This window comes from Canis lupus, chromosome 18 (genome assembly GCF_048164855.1).
Source record: "Canis lupus baileyi chromosome 18, mCanLup2.hap1, whole genome shotgun sequence".
In the NCBI taxonomy this organism is placed as follows: domain Eukaryota; kingdom Metazoa; phylum Chordata; class Mammalia; order Carnivora; family Canidae; genus Canis; species Canis lupus.
In genome coordinates this window covers 18,236,821-18,246,605 of record NC_132855.1, presented here as the reverse complement: position 1 = coordinate 18,246,605, position 9,785 = coordinate 18,236,821, and the positions used below count along the sequence as shown (strand labels likewise).

Here is a 9,785-nt window from a genome sequence, read left to right as displayed (position 1 = left end):
TTGCTGCCAAGCCCCGGAGTGGATTTCGGGAACGTGCGCGCGAACGGCGCACCGGGCATGCGCAAGCCAGCCCCGGGCCCGGCCGGTCGGGGACTCAGGTAGCTCGCGGTCGCGCGGCCGGAGACCCGCCGCCTCGCTAGCGGCCGCGAGGAGGGTGCAGCCGCCGCCCCCCACGCCCCGCCAGCGCCTTGGCCTCCCGGGGGACGGAGCGCCGGCCCCGCCGCTCGGGGCCCCCGGCCGGCCGCGTCCTCACGTGCCGAGGCAGCCGCAGTGACCCCGCCCCCGGGCCGAGGATGTGAGGCTGGCTGGCCCGGCGTCCCCGCGGCGGGTCCGGGCGGCTCGGCAGCGCCGGGCGATGGCCCTGCTGCCGGCGCTCCTCGCGTCCTGGGGCTCGGGGCAGTGAGGGGCCCGGCGGGCGACGGCGACGGCGACGGCGAGGGCGAGGGCGAGGGCCGCGGCGCCATGGAGGGGGTGCTGTACAAGTGGACCAACTATCTGAGCGGTGAGTGGGGGCGCGCCGGGCGCCGCGTCCTTTGTTTGCGCGGCCGGAGGGCGGCGTCGGGGTCGCGGGCCCTCCCGAGGCGGGAGAGGCCTGCACGGCCGGGAATATTCCCCCCGCGGCTGGGTGAGGGCCGGAGCCGCCGCCTCACGACGGAGGCCGGGCCCCCGCGGTGGGGCCCCCTGGGGGTCCGTCCAGCGCCGGCGGAGGAGCCGGTCTCCCCTGGCCAGCAGGTAGGTCGGAAGGCTCACTCAGGTGAGTGCCCGAGGGGAGCTGGAATTCCAGGGGCGAGACGTCCTTTCTTCCGCGCAAAGTTCCCGGTGCGGACACTTTTCCTTTTGTCCCCTTCGGAGCCCTCCGTGCGCGGGCCGGCGTCTCGGGACTTGCCTCTCCACAGTTTTCAAAGCTCCAAAGTCCGTGCACGGTGTTTGCGTTTCTCAACGGAGCATCCTTTTTTTGTTTCACGGACTCGGAAATTACCATAAAAGAATGAAACCGTAGCAACTGTTTTGGTTGCACTGCCGAGCCAGAATGGCTTAAAAAAAAAAAAAAAAAAATAGTACCCCGCCCCCTTTCCAATGTGTGGAAGTACTTTATTTCATACCTTGGAAGGTCATAACTTAGCCTCCAACTGGGAATAGGATTCAGAACGAGCTTTTTTTTTTTTTTTTTTTTTTTTTTTCCCATTTGTGCAACCAGTATGTTAGTAAGAAGTTAGAAGCCTTCTGCTTGCTGGAAATTGTGTTAGGCACCTTTTGGGAACTTTATTGTAGAAACTGAGGTGGGCACTTTTAATAGCATATTTGAAACCGGAAGTATTCCCAGGATCCCTTACAGTGAGAGAGCTATACTGTCCCATCCTTTCTCTGATAGAACAGTTTTTTAAAGGTTGCAGTGTGGTGACCACGGATGTGTCTGGGAGGATCAGTTGGTATAGTGACTTTGATGAGGTTACATGGCACAGCCAAAAATGCACCTGTTGGGTGTACCCAGGATCTCTTCCTTATGCAAATTGTGGTGAGAAGTGAGTTGTTTATTTTTCTTATTAGTAGAGACTGAGGGAAGAGAAGTGTTTTTAGAAGATCTGGCCTTTGCTTTTGAGCACTTTCTTTGAAGCCAAATGATGAAATTAGATGTGGATAACTTGTGACTGGGCTTTGGTGAATGTCCAATGCTGGTTAACACTCTACTAAGCCAAAAGAAACATGCACGATCGGGTCATTTTCCTTTGAGATCTCTCTGAGCCTTGATATGTATGGATCTTATGTCACTGAGTAAAATTTAGTTCCTGGTCTTTCACCCCTTTCTTTGCATCACACATGCTTTTTAACTTTTTTCTTTCATCCTGAACCCTGGTCCTTCTTTTCTTCCATCTCCTCCCCACCATTTCATTTTTTTTTTTTTTTGATGATTTTATTTATTCATGACACAGAGAGAGAGAGAGAGGCAGAGACACAGAAACAGGCAGAGGGAGAAGCAGGCTCTAAGCAGGAAGCCCGATGTGGGACTCCATCCTGGGACTCCAGGATCATGCCCTGGGCCGAAGGCAGGTGCTAAACCGCTGAGCCACCCAGGGATCCCCTGATTCACCTTTTATTATTCCTCTCTTTCTCCTTTATATAGAAAGATTAGTCTCTGGGTACAGTCCCTGTTTCCTGTTGTGAAATGCCTTTTTTCCCCCCTGACTCTTTTTATGTACCCTTCAATAAAATAAAACTTCTCTAGAAGGATCTTTTGGAATCTTTATCCTGTGATGCCTGTACCATCTGTCCTGTTGGAAAAGAGTCGTCTTTTTTCTGCCCCAAGTGAAAGAAGTTAGTTCTGCAAATGTGCCAGGGTGGAAGCCCTAAAAAAAAGGGGGCTGGAGCCATTGCCAGAGGCAGCTGTCCTCTTATCATGCTGCTGCTTCCCTTGGACCCACGCGCCTCCTCATTGTGGGCATACTGTTCATGGAAGCCTGTCACACTACTGGGTACTTCTCCTGAATATACTTAAAATTATGTTTCAGTACATTGTCTTTCATCAGGAGATAAATTTAAACAGTATAGCCTACGAAGAACAAATGCATTCTTGTTTCTTCTATCTTCCTATGTAAGTTAGTGTCCCAGAAGAGTATAGTATAGTGTGACTATTAATGACACGCTTTGGTGAAGACATTACTACTTTTTCTTTTCTGAAGCTTGTGTTTTTTTTTGTTTGTTTGTTTGTTTTTGTTTTTTTATTTATTCATGAGAGAGGCAGAGACACAGGCAGAGGGAGAAGCAGGCTCCATGTAGGGAGACCAATGTGAGACTCAATCCCGGGACTCTGGGATCACACCCTGTAGCCTAAGGCAGGCGCTAAAGCACCAAGCCACCCAGAGATCCCCTGTATTTTATTTTTTTGAAGCTTGTTTTTAAAAGTAATATTTTTTCTTGGGATTTTGCATGTAGTAATTTTAAAATACAAAAAATTCCAGTTTTTGTTCATGCTGAATTTTTCTCTAAATCATACCTGTTTGTGTAATTTTGTCGTACCCACTGCTTGATATGGGAAGCCTTTGGCAAATGTGAGTGGAGAAGTTAGAAAATCAGTTTATTAGCGGGTCCTCGGATCACTTGGAGGATATTGTTAATTTCAGTCACCACCTACTGTGTGTCCTAGGCAGTTTCTCAGGCACAGGGCAAGGGACACGACACAGAGTAAGACAGACACAGTCCCAGCCTTTGAGTGAGCTTATAGTCTGGTTGGGGAGAAAGACATCATGGAATAAGTACTTAGAAGCATGTTCCAAGCATGTGTGGTCTGGGGGAAGGTGAAGGAGAGAAACTAGCTTGGGTCATTGGGGAAGGCTTCTCTGAAGAAGAGATTTCAGCAGAGCCTAAAGGATAAATAGAAGCTAACTAGTTAGCAAGGTCAAGGCAGAGCTGCAGTTGGAGGTTGCTGAGAAGAATTTATAGCTACAGAGAATGTCAGTATGAAGACCGAAAGCAGGATAGAGACAGGTGAGTAAGAAAAGGAAAGAAGACCCACGTGGCTGCAGAGTTGAGAGCAAAGTTAATAAGGCTCCATCCACCAGGGCTACAGGGGGTCGATAGGAAGCTTGAAAGACTCCTGCAGGGCGTCTTACACTGGGGTAAACACGGTGCAGTGGTGGGAGTGGGTGAGAGAGAAATGATGAGATTGTTTAAAAGCTTACTTTGGTTGCGTTTACTGTATTTTGCTAAATACTGTTATTTATTTTGTGAATTTCTTTGCCTCTTGAATTAAACTGGTAGGTATCAGTTACTGAAAGTTGGAAACATCATCAAACCCTGAGAATAGTATCTAAATTGCTTGCATGAGTGTGGTGCCAAAATACAGAAATAGAAGCAGTTCTTTTTCTAATACATTAGGTATTATACTCAGGTACCATCTGCTCCTTAAAAGAAAAGTGGAAGAAAAAAAAAGTAAAGGAGAGCTCATGTGTATTTTCTTCCAAGAGCCCTGAGCCATCCTACTTTTTAAGCATCTGATTTAGGGTCAAACCCTCTCTTCAGGTATTTGATTAAACCTGGAATGCAAAGGAAACGGATCAAACATTTCACAAACACCTATGTAGTGTGAGACACAGAGCTAGGCATTATAGGTTTGTTATTTGTATCTTTCAAGCCCTAAAACTTGCTCAAGGAATATTATACATACACACTTGTAAATTAGTGCTCTGTAGTAGAATCCTAGTTGAGGAGTCAGTTGATACCAGCTCTATCACTGCCAGCTTCAGAGTCGCTTTACCATTCTGAGCTTAGCATCTTCCTCCATAAAAATGATGAGATTTACCAGTTAATAATTATAAAGATAGTAAAAAACTTAATAATGTTCCAGGCACTATTCTAAACATTCTATATGGATTAAGTCATTTAATCTTCACAGCAGTTTTAAGAAGCAGTTGCCTTTATTCCCATATTCCAGATGAAGATCTTGAGACACAGAAAGGTAAAGAAACTGGCCCAAGGTCACATAGTAAGTGGCTTCAGAGTCATTGCTCCATTACATAATATTTTGAAAGGTCCTTCCTGCTTGATCATTATATAATTCTAGCTGATTCATAATGCACCTATATTTAAAGTATGTTGACCTAGAATAGCAGACTCTATTTGGGGGTAGGAGGAAAGGAAGAGTTCAGGAGTGAGGAAGACTTTGCTCAATATTGTGCGTGTGTTTTGTCACAAGAAAATTTTCTGAACTGTGCTGTGAGCTTTCTGTTTTGCAGTTTTAGGTCCCTTTCCTGCTCTCTCAGCAAATGGGAGGTCTGCTGCCCAGAGCTCTATCCAGCTGCAGGCTTCAGGGGCCCAACCAGCAGGTTAGGGCACAAGCACATTGCAGTACTGCATTCCAGAAATAACACAAGCTTGCATCATGCTGACCAGATGGTTGTCTGAGAAAGTACCATAATTTTGCTTACTACACCCCAACTCAGGTGAAGGAAGGTGACTCCTGCCCATATATGTTTGTGCTATATAAACAGTGCCAAGAGGACATCTGGAATGTGAGTGATCAGAGCAAGATTCTCATGGTCTCATAACCCTGGTCAACATTTTTTGTTGTTGTTGCTTTAGCCTCTTTATTGAGATAAATGTTCACTTATCATAAGTTTCACTCATTTAAAGTATACTAGTTAGTAGTTCTTAGTGTATTTATAGAGTGTAACCATAACTGCAATTTTAAAACATTTGCATTATCCCCTAAAGAAACCCAGTTAGCAATCTTTTCCACCCCACCCCCTCTTGCCCTTGACAACCACTAATCTTATGTCTGTGTAAACTTGTCTATTCTAGACATTTCATATGAAAGGAGTCCTACATTATGTGGTCTTTCTGTGACTGGCTTATTTTATCTAGTATAATGTTTTTTTGGGTTCATGGATATATAACATACATCAGTATTTCATTTCTTTTTATTACAAATAATACTCCACTGTACAGATATATCATATTTTGTTTATCCATTCATCAATTAGAAATTGGAGTTGCTCTATTCTTTTGGTTTTATGAGTAACAGTGCTGTGAATATTTGTGGCAGGTTTTTGTGTGGACATGTTTTTATTTCTCTTGAATATAAACCTAGGAGTGTAATTGCTGGATCACATGGTAATTCTCTTGAACAGTTTGGGGGAACAAACTTTTTTCCAAACTGGCTGCACTATTTTACGTTCTTATCAGTAATGAAAAAAATGTTCTTATTTCTCCACATTTTCACCAACACTTATTATTATCTGTCTTTTTTATTATATCCATTCCAGTGAGTGTTAAGTGGTATCTCATTGTGGTTTTGAATTCTATTTTTCTTTTTCTTTTTTTTTTTTTTAAAGATTTTATTTATTTATTCATGAGAATACACAGAGAGGAGAGGGAGAGAGAGAGAGGCAGAGACACAGAAACAGGCAGAGGGAGAAGCAGGCTCCATGCAGGGAGCCTGACGTGGGACTCGATCCCGCCACTCCAGAATCACACCCTAGACCAAAGGCAGACGCCAAACCGCTGAGCCAACCGGGGATTCCCCGAGTTCTGTTTTTCTAATGACTAACGATGTTGATCATCTTTTCATGTGCTTATGAGCCATTTATAGATATTCTTTGAAGAAATATGTATTTACGGACTTTGCCCACTTGTTGATTGAGTTATTTTTTCATTGTGGAATTGTAAGAGTTCTTTATTCTGGATGCAGGTTCTTTATTAAATATGTAATTTGCAAATATTTTTTCCTATTCTGTAAATTGCCTTTTACTTTCTTAATGGTATCATTTGCAGCACAGATGTTTTTAATTTTGATGCCTAGTTTATCAATTTTTTTCTTTTATTTCTGTGGTTTTCCTGTCATATCTTACTAAACTATTGCCTAACTTAACCCAAAGTCACAAAGATTTACTCCTGTTTTTTTCCCAAATTTTTATAGCTTGAGCTGTTACATTTAGGTCTGTGGTCCATTTTGAATTAATTTTTGTGTATGATATGAGTTAAGGGTCACCTTTATTCTTCCTTATTCTCTGTGGCATCCAGAGTTCAGCTCTTTATTCATGATTTCAGTGACAGGACCATGGGCCAATATATTTGAATGTTTTAAAGCCAAAGAGATGAAGTCAGAAAGCCCTGAGTTCAGAGTTCTGCTCTGCTACTTAATAGCGCTGATGCCTTGAGCAGGTTACTTAATCTCCCTGAGCCTCAGTTTTAAGATGACAGCAAGAATAATAGCCATACTAGGTTTATTATAAGGATGAAATGGATAACATATATGAACCTGCCTGGTACATAGTTCATTTACTGTTAGGTTAGTTGGATAGCTGTTTTGATTAACAGTACCAGAAAATTTCAGTTTATTTTGTCTGTGCAAACTGTGGCTCCTCATGGCTGATGAGAGTATATGATATGTATCCTGAATTCTTTAAATCCTGCTTTTGGAAATTAGAGTGGTATAATTTATAAAGGAAGATATTCAAATGAACCATCAGAATCTTGAAATAGGCTCTGTCGTCTTATGACAGTAATTTTTTTTTTTAAAGATTTTATTTTATTTACTCATGAGAGATACAGAGCGAGAGAGAGAGAGAGAGAGAGAGAGGCAGAGACACAGGCAAAGGGAGAAGCAGGCTCCATGCAGGGAGCCCGATGTGGAACTCAATCCCTGGTCTCCAGGACCAGGCCCCGGGCTGCAGGCGGCACTAAACCGCTGCACCATGGGGGCTGCCCTGACAGTCGTTCTTTTGAATGAATGCTGATTACAGATCATGTAATTCTGTGTACTACTTACCTTTGCTTCTAGCAAAAATTAGTAATTTGTTAAGGAGCATAAAGACATTAGACCATTGCCTCAGTGGCACTCCATCAAAAGCGGCACCAGTCTTTCCATTGATTCTGATCTGTGTGTGATGTGGTTGGAGATGTTAGAGTGACTGTGGAGTCTTAGGTCATTGAAGTGGTCTGTAGACTGAAGAGGCCTGGGGACCATTTTTTTCAGACTGTACTCTCAGTGTTTAATCTGCCATTTCCTGTTACCATTACTTTCATCTTGCTTAGAATTGAGCAAAAGCCAATTAAGTTACATTAGGAATAGATTTGAGACAGATAAGAAAACAGGCAACAGAGCTTTGTTGGACACAAGACAGATGAATGAGACAACAGGAAGGGTAAGTCCAAAAGAATACTATGATGCTTGAGCATTTCTCTCCCTGGATCCATTTTCAAGTTGGCTCATGGAGTGTGTGACAGTATCAGGAGAGATGGAAAAATGTAAAACTTAAAGGTAGTCAAAGAGAGGGCTGAGCTTTCTCAGTATTCTTATTACATCAAGGAAGCAAAATCTCATTTGCTTGAGGATCTACTCCATGTCCTTTAGATAGAATTGTTCCTATACAATCCAAAACAAGGGTGGCTCTCTCTTGCTTTTTAAATACCAGAGGAATGGTTTCAGCAATCTACTTTTTAATGCAGTTTAATAGTCCCCAGTCATCGTTCATTCACTGAGTATGAATGAAACACTGAGTATCAGCTTCTTACTAGACCCTGTGTGGGTGTTAGAGATACTGTTTTGAGTAAGACATGATCCTGTTCTCAAGTAGATCATAGTCTAGTGGATATCCTTAACTATGAAAAAATACCCTTCTAAGTTCATGATTTTGACCCTTATTAAGCCTTTACGTGGTTATTTCAAGGTTGTGGTTTGACAAGACTTAAAAGAACCACATTGCATATAGCTGATCCATAGGTGTAGTTAGCTGTTACCTGTCACCCTCCGGTGTCTTTATTAGAATTTTAAAGGCAAATTTGGGGTATCCCTGATAGGCTGAAATGTCATCCAGGTTGACATCACAGATATCCTTCTGTTTTTCTGCCTCTACCGGCCAGTATACACAACCTGGGTGGAGACCAGCCCCTTCATCTGAGGCCTGTGTAAGCAGAGAGAAATGATATAGAGAAGAAAGTTAGAACATGTCCAAACAGGCATACTTTTGTCAAGAAAAAAAATAGGAATTCTAGAAGGAAGGGAGTGGGGGGGAAGGAAAGAAGGGAAGTGGAAGGGGAGGAAAGGAAAATGTAGGAATCCTTTTTCAGGAGTGATCAGGGAAAACTTCATGGAGGAGGTGGGACCAGTGGGTGGGTAGAATTGACCTGAACAGAAGGGGCAAGTGAGAGAACAGAAGTGAGGAAACCAGTAGTACTAAAAGGGAGAGTGCGTCCTGAGACCAGAAGGAAGTACTGGGGTGTTGTTGGATTAATCCAAGTCAAGCCTGAGAGTTTTTAATTGTTAGGGAGTCCCTTGGAGTTTCTGAATAGGAAGGAAAAACAGGTAAAAACAATACATAAGGAAGATCCAGCTGGCTAAAACATGTTAAGGGAGGAGGAAAAGCTGAAATAATAGGGACAAAATGATGATGGAAGAGGAAAAGGGAAGCAGCATCCTCCATTTCACAGATGAATAAACCAAGGTTCTTAAGTAGTTAACTTAGAATCACACAGCATGGAGCGCCTGTGGCATAGTCATTTGATCCAACTCTTGGTTTCATCTCAGGTCTGATCTGAGGGTTGTGAGATCAAGCCCTGTGTCAGGCTCCTCGCTCAGCAAGGAGTCTGCTTGTGTTTCTCTCTTTCTCTCTCAAATAAATAAGTAAACCTTGAAAATAAAAAAAGAATCGCACAGCAAATAGGTATTGAGCCAGGTCTCCCTGACTTCATGTCCTTCCCATGATTTTATAGTGTGCCTCAGCATGGGCATGGTGTAATGTTGAAGCCAAAAGTGAAAAGGAGGAGAAGACTGAGTGACTGACGTGGAGGGATAGAGCAGCAGGGGCCCTCAGGTTAGGAACTAAGAGAGTAAGAGATTGCTGCATTTGTTAAAAGTGACATCATAGTCAGAAGGAAGAGGACATGTTAAACCTTAGATACTCAAGTTTAGTCCATCTCTCTCATTTATAAATTGGAAAATAATGTCCAGATGAATTAAGTAACATGCTCAAGAAGACATATCTAGGTGTTCTGAGTCTGAACTTGAACCAAACTTTCCTATTTTCTTGATTAAGGTGATGGTGACACATACAAGAAGCATTGCCCAGAACAAGTAAGCATTGCCCAGTTTGATAGCCCAAAGCACACAGCAGAGGTGACTTACAGCAGACTCCAACAGAAGATTCTAAAGAGAATTTGATATAATATATTGTAATTATAGTCTCCTCACCATCTGTATGTCTGACTCCCCAGTAGACTTTTACTCTTTGAAGCTAGGATCTTCTTTTCTCTAAATCTCTAAGCCTGGCAAATTATAAGTGCTCAAAAAA

The 9,785-nt window shown here is 43.2% G+C and overlaps 1 protein-coding gene across 2 annotated transcripts in view; it reads left to right on the top strand.

The window, feature by feature from the left end:
• The first annotated feature begins 114 nt into the window (after window positions 1-114).
• The window catches only part of PLEKHA8 (pleckstrin homology domain containing A8), a 57,296-nt gene continuing 47,625 nt past the window's right edge, over window positions 115-9,785 (top strand). The window contains exon 1 of one of the 2 annotated variants that reach the window (XM_072783620.1): window positions 115-502. In XM_072783620.1, the coding sequence (XP_072639721.1) occupies window positions 463-502 (40 nt within the window). In that variant the 5' untranslated portion in view covers window positions 115-462. Of the gene's footprint in view, window positions 503-614; window positions 733-9,785 lie in introns of those variants that run through there. The other variant, XM_072783618.1, reaches the window with a different exon arrangement.